This window comes from Pleurodeles waltl, chromosome 6, assembly GCF_031143425.1.
Source record: "Pleurodeles waltl isolate 20211129_DDA chromosome 6, aPleWal1.hap1.20221129, whole genome shotgun sequence".
In the NCBI taxonomy this organism is placed as follows: Eukaryota; Metazoa; Chordata; class Amphibia; order Caudata; family Salamandridae; genus Pleurodeles; species Pleurodeles waltl.
This window is the reverse complement of record NC_090445.1, coordinates 121,804,253-121,825,152: the sequence shown is the minus strand read 5'-3', so window position 1 is coordinate 121,825,152 and position 20,900 is coordinate 121,804,253. Positions and strand designations below refer to the sequence as shown.

Genomic DNA, 20,900 nt, shown 5'->3' with positions numbered 1-20,900 from the left:
CCGCTTCACCATCTCCTATATCTTGTGCCCTATTTCAGTGTAGGTTCTACCTTGTTGGGGGGAGGGTCGGCATCACAAGCCCTCCCCCTGTCTGTGCCCCTACAGGCTGGCATGACCCGTATGTCCACTCTCCTGAAGTAGCTCTGCAATCAATCAATGCATGAGTATACCTTACCGAAATGTTGCATGCCTACTGAGTGCGTGCCCCTTGTCCATCACTTAGCTGCTCCTCTTCCTCATCTTTCTCAGTCCCTCCCTTCTCTTCCTCACTCCACTTCAAAAGCGTGGCCACCAGAGCAAATGCTGCGCCCCATATTTCCACGGGATCCGAGCCCTGGCCGCAAGCCCCCATAAACCCTGCCTTCTCCTAAGACTAGATAAGTCCTCAACTTCTTTACTTAGTGTCTCCTCCTGCCCTTTGCGATGGGAGGCCACTTGGGGCCATGTCCAGCCAACCCAACTATGCAAGGGATACACTGGGCTTTAAGCCCAGCCACCCTGCATTGTCCGGCGATCGCGTATTGGGAGCAACACCCCCTACCCCCGCCTGTTTATAAGCCCGAGCGGGGAAGACTCCCCACCTGAATATACTGCTCTCTGCTGCCCAACTGCATCAGAGGTAGGCCCCTCCACACGCGCCTTCTCCGCACTGCTCTGGTTCGCTGAACGCACTCTTGAGCGGCCCATCCCACCTACCTTTTGTCGGTGCTCTTGCCGGCATTCTCCCCAGCAGTGAGCACGCCATCACTGGGGTGGCCACCCTGCCCGATGTCCTTTTTAAAGGGAAACCAAGGCCGCACCTTCCACCAGTGAGTCAAGGATCCCTGCTTCACAAGGCAAGCGGAGCACCTGTTGAAGATTTTCCCCTGCCATCTCAAAGTCCAGCCTGACAAACACTAACTCTGCTGCAATTTAGGGCTACCACCACATCACCTATCCATACAATGGTGGATGGTAGCCCAAAATGGCTGGCTCTATACCCTCTAGGGCTACTTCCTTTAGCTGAATGTAGCCATCCGGACTGCACCAATCTCCCAAAATTTCCTGGGGCAAACCTCCTAGTCTGCTGCCCCCCAAACTCCTGTTCCAGTCGTCATCCGTACGCTCCACACTCCCTCCATTCCAATATCCACACCACATCCTGCATATTCACAACAGTCTGGTATCCTATTTATACCCCTAGCCCACTCTCTTGTTCGGGCACACATAGAAGAATCGTTACCCTTGGTGCTCTAATATGTGAGTTTGTCATCAACCCCAAATATAACGTAAACTGGTAATTTGGGTATTCTCAGTAGACAGTTGTTCAGTCATAAATCGTGTCAATATCATTAAGCAGTTCTTCCCAATACCTAGTGAGTTTGGGACAGTGCAAGACTGAGCAAATGCAACAATGAGCATGCTCCTCCTACCCCACAACCTGCGGCCATGCCAGTAGTCCTGGGTATTTCGTGTTATTCTGTGCATATTATTATTAGTTGTATTATTATTATTATTATTATTAGTTTTATTAATGTTAGTTTTATTATTATATTTTAGTCTAAATGTTATTAGTTTTATTATTATTAGTTTTATTATTACTAGTTTTAGTCTTACTGATAGTTTTTATTAATGTTTCTTTAACCGCTGCACTAGCTGCTGTGATTTTTGCTCTCTAAAACGCTCTATTCCCCTCCCTAGTGTCCAGCATTCTCCCCAGCTTCCTTTCCCATCTCCTCTGCCCTGCTGACTTGCTGTGAGCCTGCCCCTGCACTAGGTGCTTGCATATTTCTGAGAGGATACCTTTGTCTCCTGATTTGGAGATGAGCCACTTCTCGACCGTTCATACTGGGCGGTTAGCTGCTTGTTTACTCTTTTTCAGGAGGAATGTTCAGGTTACCATAATAGCCCTATTGAGAAGTCTTGGTGTGAGAAGCTGTACTATGAATTACCTGGAATGAGCCAAATGGTTTTGATAAATTATATTAACACCTTTCTGGTCAACTATATCTTCATAGTTTTGTTTTTTGTAACTGATGAGTTGTGCATGCTGAAATGAAGTGAGGATGTCTTCTCTTGTGGATAAAACAATAATAAAAAGCTGGTGTGAAGTTGGGATTGTCAGTTATTGAGGTCATATGAGACTGCATAGTAATTAGGCTTTGTTTAACTACCCGTTTTTCCCATGATGTCACTGTTGACTGTGTAACGGGGAAGAATCCAGACCCTGCACTTTGTGTTTCCTGGTAAGTCAGGTTTCCTTTCAAATAAGAACACCAAGTTGGTCCATTAAGTACTCATGTTTCTCACTTTCTTCTCGGTGCGATTCCACGACATGCGCAATTGTGCTGTCCCAGCCAGTAAAGTCCGGCCCCATGCCAGTCCCGCAAGTCTGATTTATTTGCATACAAAGGCAGCATAGACGTTTTAATCTTGGCTGTTAGGAGCCTGACATCTATATTAACTAACGAAATTGGGCAGTAAGATGATCTCAATTGGGTATACGTACCAGTTTTGTGGTAGGATTGTGCTAGCGGCCTCCTACATTTTTTGGGTCACCATTCCTGTCCTCCCAACTGCAGTGAACTACTGTGTGAGTGTCTGTGAAGAAATAACGCTCAGGATGATATTAATAGAGATACATTTTTCTCTAATGCTTTTAGGTGGAACAATTGTCTCACCTCTACAAATAAACATGTCATCCACACTCAATTCATCACATACTTCCCAAATAGTTTTAATCTCCCCAATTAACTCATTTTTACTGGTACTACTCCACCCATTCAGAATTTTGCTTTTGAGTTCTTGTACTACAGTATACTTGCTGTATTCTTCCATCCATTCTTCCTTTTGTATACTATTAGTTCCTTCACCTGTAAATATTCCTGCTACACAATATTCATTAGGGATCCTGGTCAATTTCTTTCAGCGGTAAAGACAATTTGCTTAAGAAATCCGCTGTGATATTTTTGACATATTGTATGTACTTCATACAAAAAATCTTGCAATCTCATAGATAACATTACAGTCCTTGCTGACGCTCTGGATAAGTAGTCAGCATTTTGGTTAATGGTTTATGGTCCGACCTAAGTATAAACTTCTTCTCCCAGATGAATTTACGGAAATGTTCCCTTGCCCACACACATGCTAATATTTCTCTATCACAGAATATTTTTCTTCTGTGGGTGACAGAGAGCGTGATGCAAATGCTACCACAACTTCTTTATCATATTTATTTCTTTGGGACAACAAACCATCCAAACTGTTACCACTCGCATCAGTGGTTAAGAATGTATCAGCTATGGGATCAAACCCTTGTAATGTTGGAGCATTGCTTACTACTTGTTTAATTTCTTCAAACGATTTTTGGCATTGTCCATCCCAAACAAACTTGGTTTTATTTTTAATAAAAGCCTCATCTAATGAGTTCTATGTGAAAAATTTGGGGAGGGAGCGTTTATTATAGCTTCTACCAGTTTCTTTTTAGATTTGATCCCCTCCTCACTGCTTTCATGGCCCAAATATACAACCCTTTTTCTGCAACCCTGCATTTGCTAATTTCCACTGTTAAACCTTTCTCTTTAAGAATATGTAACACTTTCCTTAATATTTCATCATGGTGTTGTCTGGTTTTCCCCATAACCAAAATGTCATCTTGTAAAACTGTCACTTGGGGTATATGACCAAAAGATTTTACCTTAGTCTCTGAAATACTGCTGCCGCTGATGCCAACCCAAACGGCATACATTTGAAGTGCTAACAGCCAAAATGTGTGCAAACTGAGTGAGATGTCTGCAGCTGGGATCTAGTCCTACCTGGTGGTATGCTACAGACCAATCTAAAGTTGAAAACCATTTATCCTTCCTGGTCAAAGACATCATCTCATCTATGCGGGGTAAAGGAAACTGGTCTACAATGATATTAATATCCTCTCAAGTCCACACATAGGCACACCTTGCCATTAGCCTTTCTGGCAACTACTAAAGGTGATACCCACTCCGATGCCCCCACTGGTTCAATAACATGTAGTTCCAATAACCTATCGAACTTTTTATTTGACCTCATCTCTTACAGTGAGTGGAATAGTTCTTGCTTTATGTATCTTAGGTGTGGCTCCTTTTTTCAATCTTATCAGATGGGTAAACCCTTTAAGTGTCCCAATCCTTTCTTTGAACAGAGATGGAAATTCTTGCATTACCCATTTTTTGTACCCTCCTCTTCAAATGCTACAAGAACCTGCTCTACACTTTGAAGATCCAAAATAATGCTTATTTTTTCTGATCTTTCCACCCTAAAACTCTTTAGCAATATATAATTTACACAACGCATGCCTTCCCTTAAATCTGAGCACCAATTTCTTGAACCCTCTGACATCAATTCTCTACCCCATTTCAGAGAAATTTCTGGAGATTCCAAATTGCTGATTGCTAATTTTATTTATAAAGAATTTCTCCCACACATTTTCGGCAATGATAGTGTATTGGGGGTCCAGAATCAGCTGCTACTTGCAAAAAAAAAAAACACCAAACGAGACCCAACACAAAGGTTTGCTAGTTCCTTCACTTGCAATATTTAGCACAACGTTCTTGCGTTCCATGGGTTTCTTGCATTCATCTTCATCACTCACTTCAAACGTATCTTCCGCATCACTCTCCCTCACATGTGCAACTTTGTTCTTGAATTGTTTCTTAAGCTTCCTTTTGCATACTGTGGCATAATGCCCAGTTAATCCACATTCTAGGCATTTCGCTGTTTTAGTGGGCCATTTTTCAACCCTAGCCGAATGTGACATGCTGCCACACTGGAAACATTTAACATCACTGTTCCTTCCATGTTCACATCGTCCCCTTTCTTTTTCTCTTTTCTCTTGGTATTACTCCTTCCATTATCCTTCACATCGTTGTGATACCTTTGCTTTCTTTACTACTGCTACCTCTCTTGAGGTTTACCTCTCCCTCTACCCATAGCTTCTCCTGTATAGACCTGTTCTTGGTAAGCATAACAATTGGATCACGTATTAGTTTGTCATGGAGATTACCAAATCTACACTTAATCGCAAACTTTTTTTTAAAGGGGAAACATAATCCTCAATACTTTCATGTTTTTCCTGTTTCCTTTGAACGTATGACTGCCTAGTCACTGCAGTACATAGTGTGAGTGAAAAATGCTCATCCAAATCCAGTATTGCACATTTGAACACATCTATTTCATCCGCACCGCCCTCTGGTTTTTGTAACTGGTTGCAAATGAGTAATCCTTCAGGACCTAAAAAATACATAAGAATCATTTTTTTTACTTTCTGCTGTTAAAGGACTATCATTGTCTTTCAAGTTTGCAATGTAATTAAGAAAATATTCTTTCCATTTGGTCCACTGTACTGCAGGTACTTCTGGAGTTGCTAAAAACTCCTTCGGGGAACTAAATGTAGAGGATGTGCCATTCTGTTGCCAACAGCTGTTGTATCTTCAGTTGATGACATATTCACTTTTATGATTATAGGAATAAACAATATACATCATTTATTTGTTGTTTTCTTTACTTAGTCAGTCTTCCTATATCCAATCTGCTATATACATCCTTATTTGTAGAGAAGAAACACTTTTATTGTTGATGCATCATTAGGAAATAACAGCACTAGTAACTGTTGAAGTTGGCTAAAATGTGATGAAGCTAGTCTCGATGTACTCCAAAATGGCAGCATGTAAACATGATGACATCACAGATACTGAAACACTACAATGCTGAGCATAATACAAAGATAGGATATACAAGAGGGCCACACTTAAACTTGCTGTTATAAAATATCATGCATGTTCTAAAATTCAAGTGCGTGTGACATGCCCAGTTACCCGCGTTTCAGTGCATTCACACAAACTTCCAGCGTGCCAGTCAGAACACAACAGTGCAGGGTATGGATATTGCTCGTGCCTCTGCCTCTTTAACAGTAAGCTCAGTTTCAACAGCTGTAATTGCTCGTGCCAGTGCCAATTTAGAGCCTATTCTGTGCCAACCTTGTATAAACAAGTCTGTCTCCTGCAGTAAACCGATCTGCCCACCAGAATCCCTTAGAAGGAACATTTAAGTCAGTACTTCAGCAGGACCATTCAACGCCGTAACATTTAAGCTCAAAATCTTGATTTCATCCACAAGGGTTTATAAGTCAGGAATATTCGTGTGTTTTGAGCTGCCTGTTAGCCCCTCACCCTTTGCATTAGCTTGCCCCCCCTCCTTTATGTGTTCTAGACACGTGTCCAGATACAAAGAACAGCTGCCCCTTTCACCGTCCAAACTAACAACTCCTAATACAAATTGTTAACCAGAAACTGTTCTTGTCCAGCCCCTCTCCAAGATCCACTTAGGCCAATGGGGCAAGGTTCTGTGCATTCTTGCATTGTAAGTGTTTGTGCTGCATCTCCCAGTACCTGTATCCTTCTACTCCCTCGCTCCAGTACTGCTTGCATCTTGTGCACATAATGTCCCTTTAATTCAGGTTAGGGGAGTGCCTGTTTAAAAATTCTTTAAATGAAGCCCTCTGTCATCCACTTCCACCAATCATCCTTTTGATTTGGATGATTTCCCTTCATGACATGTTCTTGGTGACTTCCAGATAGTCATGCAAGTCCTCCATTCAGTCCTTTAATATGAGAGTGTTGTGCCATAGAGTTTCCATCTCTTCCTCCTGCACATTGATTGTTTCCTCCAGAGTCATGACCCTGTCTTCTATCTCTTTTGTGTCCTGATTGAGGGACGATATATCCTATCTTACTTGTCTCAAAGTTCCAAGAAATTTTCCCTAAGGCCCCAAAATTATTCCTCCATGAACTATTGTGTCAGTGGGGACTCGGCCTCCTTTGTTGTTTGGCTCGCTTGTGCGTCTCTGTATGTTAAAATTTGCAGATTTGTAGAGTGCACTGTCACCCAGGAGGGTATCCTGGCACTGAGCACATGTGAGCCTAGCCAGACCTAGGGCCTAGTGGGACTAGCCAACGCCAGATCTTTAGCTTCTTGTGGAATTCTGTAAGTGTGGAGGAGGTTCCTATGTGCAATGGCAGACTGTTTCATGATTTAGGAATGATGTAGGAGAAGACCCAAGGTGTCCTTGATTATTGAGCCACCGACAAGCTGCTGCCTTGCAGTCTGTCTCTCCATTAGGGGTGTGGACACACCTGCTCCCTCTCTTGTGCTTACCGGCCTTCAAATTTCAAAGTTCAAATTTTATTATACTCCAAGTCTTACGTATTTGACCATGTTGAGATTTTGTTCTAGCCAGCCAACATGTTTTATTAGTTAATCATTTCCTCAGTGCCAGTGGTTTTCAAAGGATCTGAGTTCAGGATAGTGAAGGTAAAGTAACTGATGATAGTATCTATTGTAACCATCAATAAATCCAATATCATAAAGATTCTACACAAATGTGCCTGGTATGGCTAAGTTTGTCTGTTCATCGGCACGACATGGGAATGTGAGCTGAGTATGGCTATTAGTGTCTCGTATCACCTGGATGGCTTTCCTCATCGAGATGTACTGTGCCTTCACGTGTATGTGGCATAGGTGGATTCTTGTTGCGCTTGTGCCTAAATGCTGTATCTCTCCTCTGCGTTTCCCAGTGTTGCCTCTTGTTGTGGGCGGTTCGGGGGAAGCTTTATATGGTCGGTAGTTGAGTAGCACAGAATCTCTTGGTCCCCAACCAGTTGCTCAGTGATCTGTCATTTCCTCCACACAGAGGGCCTCTTTCATCCTCGGAGCTGTGCGCTGGCCCCTATCTTGATTCTAGGCCGATCTCCAAAACGCATCTCAAGCTCTACGGCATCTGAAAGTCTCTCCTCTCTGCTCAAATACCAGACTCCGAAATATTGTAGGCAATGGATCACAGGAGATTGTGGCCCCTTTGAGGGGGTCCGATGGCTTTTCCACTGCATGCCGTCACAGATCTATGAAGAGTGCATCCTACCTTGCTGCCATCGAGGCCCCACCCTGTCTGCCCTTCTAAAAGGAACAAAATATTTTAGTCTTTTAAAATTGCAAATATGTTTCCTTTTCCACTCTTAACTTCATCAGAGTTTGTAAAAATGTGTTATTGAGGCATCATTTTTCGTTTCACAGATTATTTCCTCGACAATGGTTTCATTACCAATTCGAGAACGCTTTTTTTCCCTCCTTGATGAGTTGATTCGTGATCTTGACTTTGGAGAAAGCCCAGCCTGATTAGCTGGCTGATGTGTTGATGCGAAGGGGAGGAGAAGGGTTTGTCTGGTTCACTGTGATACATGCTGGCCAGTTGATTGCCCTGGTGCCAGGCATGAGATCCAGGTCCACCAAGGTATTGGCGAGTCTTGGGTCATATAAGCAGCTTCTTCAAGGTGAGATGCTGAGCATCTTCTGTGGAGTGCCTAGCAAACATATCTAATAGTCCATGCAATGATCCAGAAGTGAATGCAGTGATTCAGAAGTGAACAAACATTCTTTGATTCTAGAACCATTAATAAGCCGCTTATTTATTCATTTTTTACAACTCCAACTAACTACTGCTGCAAACCCAAGCCACCCTTACTTAAAACTCAAAAGCAGGGAACAATTCCTTACAAAATCTATGAGAAAATAATTAGCATAACCAATGTGCAGTAATTTTACTGCATCATAGGAAGGGCTGTCCCAACTGTATTGTACCTCCTTTGCAGTCATAGATTAGCTAAAAACTTTGCAATGTATATTAGATATGCAAGTAACATATTTTACTATGTTAATTTGGATATATAAGCATTCTCAGGCGTTTGTGATCTTGTAGTGTTTTTATTAGTGCCCTTTAGAGACCTTTTAATTGTCTGAGCATTAGACAAAACAACAGTAAAAACTTTGATCATAAATGGAAATTCAAAAAGAACATTTAATAGTTATTTTGCCTATTATAAATGGTGTGCAGTTTTTCCAAATAGTAAGATTTACTTTATAAGAATGACTCAAAATTATAATATTTAAAAACAAAGAGTAGGTAACTTTGTTTTTAAAGGGCACTTTCTCAATAAGTAAAACAGGCATTTTGTGTTGAATGTTTAGGTGCTTAGTTGATAAGGATTTCACAAGTAATAGATCACTTGCGATTGAAGCCTTGTCAGTGTATCCAACCCCTCCCTTCTCCTTTAAATATGCTGATAGCTCAGTTTCACACCTTATCTTTTAGCAAACAATCTGAAAAGTTCTGGCTTCAACCTTGAGCCCTTAACTTAAATTGTTCTTGTGAGAGCCAAGGCTTGGCACTCTAGGGGAAGAGAACCAGGCACTGGCAATAGTGTGCTCCGGCTCATTCAGAGCTCTTCTAATTATGTATTTTTTTGTCAGGGTCTGGAAAGCTGGGAAGTCCTGGATAGTTCCATCCGGGAAAGTGGCCTGGAGCCTGCCAGGCATGAGGGGCTCCTGCTGAAGAAGAGGAAGTGGCCCCTGAAAGGCTGGCACAAGGTGAGACTGCTGAGATTGGAAGAGATGGATGGATTGATCGATGGATGAAAGGGGGGGGTAAGGGAACCAAGAGAAGGGAGGAGGGGTGCAAGAGGCAGTGAGTGTGCATAATTATAGGGTGCAAGGTAGAGAGAGAGACAGGGTGGAGGAGAGTAGATGTGCAAGGCAAGTGAACTGAAGAGGTAGAGAGCAAATAATGTAAGGGTCACTGTAAGGAGGATTCTGTTGGAAAGGACAAGTGGTGAAGAGAAGTTCCTTTCTACTTACAAACTCAGCATACCTCCTTCTCCCGTCAGTCATCTGCCCTTAGTTGTTCCTGTCAACAGAGTCTCTTGCTGCTGACCTGAAACCCCTTTAAAAATCTTCGTTACACACCCAGTGCTGCTTACTCCCACCATGATGAACCCAACCTGATAATCCCCTTGAGTGGTTGTGAATACTCTCAAACAATATAAATATATATATATATGCTGCATTTGGTATTGATTGCACAAGTACAACATATTATATTTGCTTTATTATGGTTTGACAGTTATTCAGATATATGTATTCATAAGGTTTAGAATGTGTGATAGAAATTAGTGAAGGTGCAACAAAACTAATGCTCTAATTCTTACATTTTACATCAGTCATCACAAGGCCTAGCCGTTTCAAAATAACCAGAAACGTATATTTGTCTGGTATAGACAAGTATTGGGCAGAGGGGCATCTTCAGTTTCATGGGAGACTGGTTTGTGTTTGCTAAGCTGAGCTGCAAGCATCCTCAGTGAAGGCTATTGGATTGTCGGAGCCAGTCTGGCCTTATTAGCTTGCTTGGAAATGCTCCTACTAAGACACAAAGACAGAGAACGACCTTCTTGAACAACAGAACAAGATGATGCTCGTTATTCAGCTAAGATATGCAGGCTAGAGGCCACCTCCAGAAACTCAGGCAAATGTTTGGTGCTTAGATAGATTAGCGAGGGGCTAGAGGGGAGGGCTTCATTGACAAAGACTAGATCCATCATTCAGTGAAACAAATTTCTGATGCACTGCCAGTGTTGCAATTCTTTCTAAAATTTTGCTTGTTAATTGCTTCATTGCCGCAGTGTTTTTTTTTAATAGTTACATCTATACCCATTAGCAGCACTAGAATATAATGTTGATTGTAATGATGTCTTTAAAAATATATATATTATGCGCATTGTTGTGTGTAGCCAACTATGGTGAAAGGAGTTTCGGAGCTCACTAACAAATAATCGTGTAAGTCTCACTGGACTGATCATTGCCCAGAACACACCAGACTCATGTAATACACAGGTGGTTTGTGAGTTACCATCCTCCAGGTTTTGTGCTTTTAGTTGGTAAGTTGACCTTGAGTGTGTGCTTTAGCTAGAGAGTCAAGGAGGGCTAAAACTGGACCGTATTTCACATATGTTGCAAAAAATGCATTATACCTCTGTATGGACAATGTTTAATCCATGACTATGGGTTCTTGACCAGTTTCTGGTTGTCGAACCTTACTGTTTTACTGCATTGGTTCTGTTTGATGTATTGGTTTAACTTGATGGCCACAACTGTCTCTGAGGGTGCCTACTTAACATGCAAAATGCAGCTTGATCCCTTAGTGACTGATTGGAGGAAATATATTCATAAGTCCATTATCTATGAGTCTTTGCTAGGTGTCAGCAACTAACCAGACCAAGCGCAAGGATCCATGTGTCATGCGTAGGTAGAACAGTCTATTGCATCGACCTTTCTTTCCTCTGCTCAGTGTTATTGTGAAGCTGTCCCTTTCTAGGGCTCTCAGAAGCCTCAGCACAGCATCTGTTGATGGACCCTGGTTTTGCTTGGCAACAGATAGGCAGCAGAACACTTTTCCTTCACTATCTCATGTGATGCTGATTGATCTTTCGGAAAGCAACCAAAAAGAGGATATGCCATTGCAGCATACAATCTCAGTTTAAGCTTTGTGTAGGCCAACTGGTCTACATGGATTAAAGAACATACACTAGGTGTGCAAATTCTAACTGCTTGCAGTGCAGCATTGCACAGAAAGAAGTTCAAGATGAAGCAAAGACCAAGGTGAAAAGGGTTGGGATCTGTCGTATACTTAACCTTTAAGTTAACTTTTGAGCTGTACATCAAAGTAATTCAGTATGTCTCTTTTTATTAACATCTTCTCTCCCCCACAGAGATACTTTGTTTTGGAAGATGGAGTACTTCGGTATGGTGCCAGCCGCCAGGATGTAAGTATTGCCAAACAGAATGTTTTAGGACTGTAGTAGTGAGTACGGTCTAACCTACAGCAGTAAAATGAGAAGGTGATTCAATGATAAGAGGTTTAATATAATTGCACTCCTAAGAACAGAAGGCTATTGAGGGTCATCATTCAGTGGGATCAGGCGCTTGCTTTGTAGGTCATGATTCAGCAAGTAGACAAAGACACTCTAATGGCTGTTATTGGAAATAAACTGGGCCTTTCTCTTGAAGTCTACTGGAGGTGTAACAAAAAAAAACCCTCAGCTAATCAGTTTTTGCCCACAGAGAAGACTCTGTTATTGGATCATAACCATGAAAGCAAAGTAGTGAAGGTTTTCCCAGAAAACGTGTTTTCTGGTGCACTGCCTGGCTTAGCCTACCGTCTCCCCAGACCTTGAAAGTCCCTTTTTTCCTCTAAGTATGGTAGGGATTTATTTCTAAGGGCGAGATCTATGTTTGTAGCCATAAAGAGGTAAACATTAAAACAGTTCATCACAAAAGACTAGAATGTTGAAGACTTATTCAGAATAATGCATAGATAACAAAATATGTTGCAAATAGACTTTCATCTGAGTAGTGACAATTAAAACGAGTCACTGCTCTAAATCTGTTTTACTTGGCAATAGAAGACAAATCAGAAAAAGTGTCCTTTGAAGATGCGTGTTTTCCCAATGTATGAGTTTTTGTAAAAATGTAATATTTACAAATTAACAGTTTGGTACATCACTACTGCTGGCATGCATTCACAAAGATTCATGTGCACCATGATGCACTGAAAGTGTGTTTGAATCTATGATTGAAGCCACTGTGAGTTCGCCATTGGCCTCACATTTTAAAGAAGGTGCAGTGAGTGAGAATGCATTCCTGTTGAGTCCCTGTTACACCTACTCCTAGGAAACAAGTCTTTTTGTGGTTTATGGGATTTGGTCCCTGATATTGAACCAATATCTTATACATAAACTGGATAACCTTCATGTAATTGGATGAGCAAATTTATAATTCCTAAACGCAACCTGATACTCACTCCATCATGACCCTCCCTGGAAAACAGGGAGCAGTGATACTTCCAGGGGGGAAAAAAAGAAAATAATACCCTCCAGAAAAGAGAATGTATGCTCCCAATCAAAGCAATATGGAGTAATAATAATACCAGCATAGAAACAAATGAGTAATAATACTCCAGGTCACAAAGCAAATGAGTATAGATGATCCCATGCAAGTCTGCTTCATCTGAACTACTAAAGCACTTCATGCCTGTGATTTACACAAGAATTTAACGTACTTAGAAGTTATTTCACCGTCCAGAGTTCTGTGATCGTGTGTCTTCCAGTGCAGAAGACCCCTTTCGCCTCAGTATGAAAACGTGCTACAGGACATGCAACAAGTGATGTACTGTGATTACTTCAAATGCACGTTTCTGGCATATGCTGTTATTCTGTATATGTCTCATGAAGATATGATAAGCAAAATTATGCAAAAACACATTGATTGGTTGTCTAGTTTAGAAATTAGTCAAGGGATTTCATAAACACCTTGACCGTTCCCCTTCATAGTCCTGTTGTTTTATTTATTTCAATCATTTGCTTCTTTATTTTCATTTTTGTAGGGCATTTGAGGTTCTTACACACATGCAGAACAGGTTCCCATTTAGTTACAGTTTTCATTTTATTTAGCCTGTTTGCTCTTTAGCTCACTGTCGGCATTTGTGTCATCTTTTTGCAGAAATTGTGAAAGTGCTATTTATGCCTTTAATACCCTTTAGCCTGAATTGCTACACTATTAGGATCCACAAGTCTAATACATCGTCTCAATGTCTGCATTTCAGAATTTTAGAATTAGACATGTGCTAAAGATTATGCAAATACTTATGGGCTTTTTACAAAGATGATTTACGTTACATCCCACTAATTTAATCTTGTTAAAATTTCCATTTGATTCTGAAAACATAGGATGATAATCAGTGATCCATACGCTACATAAACCCCAGGAATGGACTTTTGATTGAGAGAGGAACTGCACCCAGGGTGCAAATCCATGAGCACATCCAGATGGGCATGGAACTGGAATCCACTGCTTTAACCAAAGCTGATATAATCTTGCAAGGCTTTGGCTGCACTGACTGGTGCCAGGATTGTGTTCTCGCACAGACCCAATCTCCTTAGCTTGTACTCAAAATAGCTGGCAAGTCATTCCTGAGAGACAGTAAAACCTTTTTGTCCCAGGCATGCACACCTCCTCTGAAACTCTAGAAATAAGCTTATTATTTATTGCTAGAACTAGCATAGTGCCTCGAGATAGATCAGTGAGGGTGTTAGGGTTACAAACTGTGATGATGATGATAAAAGTTTAACTGCCTACAGGTGATTGTCGATTCTGAAATGTTAAAATATCTATTTCAAAATACATATATTAAAATGCATACCCCATTTCTAGTGATCCTTGAATGTGTACCTCATTAATAAAAGTTCATTTGGATTACCATTGCATCCCTGAACCCTTTAAGGGACTGTTAGTAACTAGAAAGCACAAGCATCCCACTTGCTGGAATGCTCAGTGGGTTGCGTGGGGCTTCAGTAATCTGGACTTCTTTTCCAAAGATAGTGCACTGAACTAAGTCCCTGCACCTGTGGGTAAGGAAGCCAAACCCTGTAGATCTGGGCCAGAGTCCTTGAATATGAAACAAAAGTAGCAATAAATATTTAATTTGCACCAAGAGCGTTTGGACACCAGGTAACTGGTTTCTTAAGCTTAGTGCCTACAGGTGACATGTCTGTCACAAGTTCATTTCAACACCAATCAATGTCTTTTTAAAATTACTTCTACCCAAAGGTAGCTCTACCATAGCTATGAAATACCCAGTCTGCCTTATTATGATCCCATTTTATCCTATGAGGATCACGTTTGTGACAGAGTATTCCTTTCCGCAAAGATCTAAATTGAGCCCTATGTTATTTTCTCGTTGTGGCATTCAATATGCTGACTTTCAAACATGTGAGCAATTAAACGTGGCCCATAGTTTTCAGAAGTTATTATTTAAGCTCTCATAAGGTTGTTGCAATATTTCATGAATAATGAAGAAATTGTGTAATACATCTATATTTACTCTTTAAGAGGGAAAATTGTTTTTGCCCCTTATCTAATAATTGTGTAAATGCTACGGCAGCCAATTGATATTAAGCCACGTCTTAATCTTAGCCTCAGCGAAAAATGGGCTATTCGTTTTTAAACGAAAGTAGGGACTTTGATATTGCCTGTGAGAACTAACAAGCCAAGTTAACAACACACAGTTTCCAACAGAGTGGACGCCATCGATATTCTACTGGAACCATCCTGATAAATGGAAAGGCAGCTTCTGGTGCTCCCTTGAGGGGCATCATTATCTGTGAATTTTGCAGAACAGCCATCAGGCAATCGGCACTTACATTTGTCAGACACAGTTGCCTGGGGTGTGATTAATTATGTGTTTGTCCCCATACACATCACCAGGCACATCTTCAATTCTATGTTTGCAGTATAATCTTGGAGCTTTAGGTTAGGTTCGAAGGTTAGTATTTTGATTAGAGAATTGAACCACTACTATTTTTAAAGTAGTTCTTTGTAGGAAGTTTTTTTTCTTCTGTTGTAGTTATCGGGCTTTTTATTCATGCAGAAGATAAAAGAATTTAGGCTATTATCAGATGAAGCCAACAGGTGCAAAATCTAATTCTGCCACTAGTAACGTAAGAGTGCCCATATGTTGGTGCATTTTTGACCCCCACTAAACATTCCATTCGTCAAGCAACCTGTGAAGAACGTTAAAACACATGTTTAGGGGGAATGTCGTCAAACCAATAGTTACAAATCTGTGTCGTTGCAGCCAGTATCAATAATAAAGGAAAAATGTAGATTCATCAATCCTGGAACTCCTGTATATGTGTGACCTCAATAATAATCGGTGCATCAGTTACTTTGATCTCACCCCCAATAAGGTAACCTATTAACTAACTGCCTTCCCAAACTCTGCGGGCATGGGGCATTTAGCAAACGTGCAGGTAATCAGCTATCTAATGAACACATCTGGCACATGTTCCTAGAATCGGAGCATTGATTCAGTTTACTTGTAGCCTTTAGCTCTTAAGTCTAGAGCAGCCTGATGACAGTGTAAAAGTGGTATTTCTTTAAACATGCTGACTAAATTCCAAATGTAACATATTTAAATATACTCACCATAACATTTTCAGCTCCTTGTCTTCAAACCGTTCCAGCCACTGTTTCAAAAACCTACACAGAAAGCACACCATCGTGGTTTAAATGCATAATCTACTCTTTTAGTGCGGCAGTATTTAATTAGAAATAGAATTTTCAACTATTCTGGAACTTCATAGGACTCTCCACATTACAACCTGGATTGGAGACAATCTAGCAACAATTTACAAAATTTTCTCAGATATATAGGGAGAATCAATGCTTAATTGTTTTATGGTTTCTCGCTGTGTTCCTGATTACACTGGCCTTCGAGGGTAAGCTTAGCATTGTATTCTATATTTATGAATGTCCATATCACGATTGAGAATGATAACTTCTTGTAATCCTAGTAGATTTCTTCATTGAATTCAAAACAACCTGTCTACCTTCCTAATAAAGAATGTTTATAGAAAGGTCTAGTAGTCAAAATCATTTTTCAGATTTGCTCATCAAACTAAAGTGTCTCAAAGTGGCACAACCTTCTGAAACATTGATCTAACCTACTGCCTAACTCTCTGAAGTGAGGTAAATGTGTATTATAATTTTCTGCTCTGCATATACATTTTAAAATGGAAAACTAAGGTGTACAGTCAAGTTGTTTATTCATCTTATTTTCAAATATTTTATGAATAGAGCAATATTTAATTGAAAAAAGTGTTCGGCGATCTGCAAACAGATGGAGATAATCTTATTTTATATGTTCACTTAAGCTATCCCAGATAAGGAAACATGATTGCAAGCAAGTCATTTTTTCTTTCTGAAATGACTAGCTCAATCAAAACTGTAGGAAGCCAAACGGTATTACTGGTGAGGTCTGTCATGGGCAACTCGGGGTCTCTGTTAAAGGAGTTTTTATTAAAATACCTTCTATTTTTTTTTCTTTTTTTTTTTCGACACCATTGATCGGTTTTGTGTGACATGAATGGAGACTCTTGGGAGACATGATTGGAGCTTTTTGGTGGAATGGGTTGGTGGCTCTAATGTTTGTGTCTCCCCTCCAGGTCACTAAGGGCAAACTGCATGGCTGCATTGATATCCGGCTCTCTGTCATGTCCATCAATAAGAAATCTCAGCGCATCGACCTTGACACGGAGGACAATCTCTATCACCTCAAGGTAGTTCATGCTTTAGGAAACTGAGGCTACATGTCATGGAGGAAATAATCTCTGAGTGTGATGAAAGCTGAAGCAACTCTAAAGGATTTTTGCTGTGCATTTTGCTACTACATCTGCAGAACGTATGCCTGCCTGATCTTAAGATCCGTAGGGAAGTTGACTGTGCCACAAGAAGGCATTGTCATGGGCTTAACAAAAGGGTAGAGCATTCTGGGACATCTGGGTCAGGATTGAGCAAGGTCACTGCAAACTAGCCACCAGGAAAGTGAGTGTGCACCATCTCGAGGTGCTTTCTAGTGGGTTAGAGACACTAGTTGGCCACCTAGGGACTCTTTCTTGGCATCACCTCCAGACAGGCGAAATTGTGTGGATGTCTTAGTGACGTAAGGTGTCATGTAAACTGGCATCGAGAGCTAGAATGTACCACTTTAATTTGTTAGTCAGAGGATAATCATGGCTGAAACTGGTTGCTTGTTTTTCAGACAGTGGAAAGTGTGCATGGCTTAGTGAAGCTACGTGGCGCTATAGCAATACAGATTGTGTAGCTGGGAGGGATCTTCAGTTTCAATTAGGACTGCCTGTTTCAACAACGAAGATTCACTGGGCAGTAGCTTGTGTTCATAACTTTCACATCCTCTTTGTGTTTCCTGTGCTTAGGTTAAGTCTCAGGAAATGTTCCAGACCTGGGTGGCCAAGCTGTGCTCACATCGCCTCATGCAAAGACCTGACACCCTGTGGATCCCAGAGAGTAGAGTTACACCTGGCCAGGTAAGGGAAAGGGTGGAGAGTTGACCACATCACAAGAACAGAGTAAGCAGCATGAAGACGGCCTATGGGCATGATGGAGTTTGTAAGCAGATAGGAAACCCTGAGAGAAGAGTATTATGACGTGTAAGTGGAGGAGTCCAGAGAGGGCATCGAAACCTTAAGAGAAGAGTACCAACATCTGGACTGGTAAGGGGCAGAGAAGAGACTGAAGAAAGAGTACAAACTCCTGTACGGGTGAAAGGCATTGAGGATGCTGAAGGATATCCAAAACCCAGAGTGGAGTGCAAACAGCTGAATAGGTATGGGCAGGGAGGAGGTTGAAGAATATCTGAAACCCTGGAGAGTTATGTGCCAACACCCGAAGAGGCAAGTGAAGTAGTTCAAAGAAGGCTGTGAAATCTTAAGAGAAGAGTACCAACACCTGGATAGGTATAGGGCAGGGAGGAGGCTGGAGTAAGATTAGAAACCTGTTAAGGGATTGTAGGTAAATTTGAAATACCTTGGTGCTCTGAGGGAAGAGGTTCTACTCGTGAACAGGAAATCAAGAGAGAAGGAAAGTTGTTCTCGATTGGTAGAAATGGCAAAGACTGATGTACATTGGAGCCTTGTGAGGAGGGTTCACATCCATGAGTGGGCGAAAGGGAAAGGTGGAACAGGCAAAAATACAGGTGGAACAGGTGAAGATACAACTGTAAATTGTACATGGGGATTCAGGTATGTTTTCAAATGTCTCAACTTGGCTAGCCTAGCTCGCCCGTTCAACTGTTGTTTATGATTCAAAACATTGCGCATCATGCCTGTCTACTTTAACACGCTCCATTCATTTTGAATTAATTGAGGTGGTCTAGCCTTATCTGATCCGTGTGTTCGGTCTCCCTTTACTTTCTTGCTGTGTATTTTTCTACTGCTTGAGTTGAAGTTGAGTGATGCCTATAACCTCGCTTCTGCTTATTAAAGTGTCAGGTCAGTCGCCAGGACCCTCTATACCCAACACATACTAATAATTCTTGAGCATGTAAGGAAGATAATTCACACACATGGAGGAGACATGACAGTGTGGAATGGGTGGAGTTCTGCCCACACTGATGAAGGTAGAAATCTGTCTACACTCTGGCGAGGGAAGTTGTCCTGTTCACACTCAGGCGAGCAAGTCCCGTGTACCGCAAGGTGAGAAGCGATCCTAATACATCCTGATTACGTTTACGAGTGGTAAGCCTAATCACATCCTCACACGAGTTAGTCATGTTCAGTGTTCATAGTCAGGTGAGCGAAGGGTCATGTTCACAGTCCAGTGAGGGGAGTGTCCTTTTCGCTCAGGTGAGCGTGAGAAATTGGGTCCGTGTTCTGGACATTTTAAATGCCTTCCAGACAGTGTCCTTTGTGGGTAATTACTGCTGGAGTTCCAGGGGCACAGTACTAATGCATTCCAATTTAATAACCATGTTACTTCCTTTGGACACGTAGCCCTGCAGAGTTAATACAATCACTGCAATGTTGACATTCAAAGTCTCAGACAGTGGGCTAGAATTGCCAGATTAAGAATACATCACAGTAATCATGCCATAATATGTCTGGCCCTTTGATTCAGTGCTGTTTCAATCTTAAATCACTACTGAACAGCCAAATTAGCTGATGCTGCAGTTGCTGAGCTTCCAGTTTAGCAATATTAAATATCCCCTTTACCCTAAAACACAGCACATGAACAATAAACGCTCCCCAATCTGTTGAGACAATGGCTAAGTTACAGGATGGAAAGAGTTGCTGTATCAGTGCCTGGGCAGTAGGTTCCTTTAGTGTCTAGAGCCACTAACTTGGACCCAACTGGTTTAGCCTTTTTTGATGGAAGAAGGATTACTATTGGGTGAGTATCCTATATTCAATCGACAGAGTCTCTAAAGTTTAGGAAAAACAGTTTTTGGTGGTTAAATGTCTCCAGTACTAATATGGGCATCTGTGGGAATAGGGACCCCGAGGTTTTACCAGTTTCTATTGGGAACTGATCTTGATGGTGAGAACTTTAACCAAGACTTTAAATCAATATAGTCCCAGAACTGTAAGGGCTGGGAAGCTGATTTAAGCTGACCCTGAATAAGGATGGCTACCTCTGCCATCAGATCTCACTTCTCCAGACCCTTCTTGGACCCTAATGATACAGGCAGGGTAAGGGCCAGAGATAACCTAATATTACTGATGCAGGAAAGTGCCTAATCTCGTCAACCCAGGTAATGCTATTCTTTCGTCTTTGTCAGTTTATTGATTCTTAGCAAACTGGACCGCTATTAGAACCTTGTGCAGCTCTTCAGATGGTCTGACCAGCTCTTCTACTTTCATGGCAGTCCAAATCCTCAACTTTCACTCGTAGCACCAGCAATGTGCTTTGAGAATCTAGTTTTGGCTCTTGTCTGAGGGAGAGGAAAGATTAGCAAAGGTTCTGTTTGTGGCGATGATTCTGCTCAAGAGAGTTGTGAAGCATCTCGTTGATGTTCCGCTAATGAGCAAATTACTGTTTCAAGCAGACCAGAATGTAGCCCACTTTAGAGAGACAGACTGGAAGCCTGAGCCAAGTAAAGTTCTGATTCTTATGTAATTCACATTTTTTTTCTTGCAGTCAGTGGATTTTTCTTAATTGTCTCTTTTTTCCATGGGCTTCTGCAGTTAGAAGTTTAAGACCCCTCCGTTTGTATTGGTGAAGGGGTCAAAGAGATTAATCCCTGACTGAGTTCACATATGAAAGGGGGTTGGGGGTGGTGTTCATTATATTAAGAAACATCTATACTAAACAAAGAGGAAAGGGAGGGGGGTGTTTTAACCCACCAAAAAAGGCAAGCCTGGTTTTATTAGGGGGGAGGGATAACCTGAACACAATTTGTCTTGTCCACCCCAGACAAAAGAAGCCTGCAGAAAAATCTACATCTTGTACACTCTTGAGCACATTGCCCATCATTCTTTTGTGCACAGTAAAAGAAAAAAATGCACCCATCATACATGCCTCCTACTTATGAGCATCAGTAAGTGAGCACGGGTATGGTGGACTGAGTGGACCTTTAACCAGGTGAGCTAGTGGCCTTGTTCTGTAAGTGAAGAGTTGATTGTACAATTGAACGAGGGTTCCTGACCAAG

At 41.4% G+C, this 20,900-nt stretch overlaps 1 protein-coding gene across 2 annotated transcripts in view; it reads left to right on the top strand.

Annotated features, from left to right (window-relative positions):
• OSBPL7 (oxysterol binding protein like 7) overlaps positions 1-20,900 on the top strand; it is a 223,334-nt gene that overhangs the window by 92,943 nt on the left and 109,491 nt on the right. For both annotated transcript variants that reach the window (XM_069237506.1, XM_069237507.1), the window contains 4 exons: positions 9,316-9,432; positions 11,607-11,660; positions 16,899-17,012; positions 17,670-17,780. In XM_069237506.1, the coding sequence (XP_069093607.1) occupies positions 9,316-9,432; positions 11,607-11,660; positions 16,899-17,012; positions 17,670-17,780 (396 nt within the window). The remainder of the gene's footprint in view (positions 1-9,315; positions 9,433-11,606; positions 11,661-16,898; positions 17,013-17,669; positions 17,781-20,900) is intronic.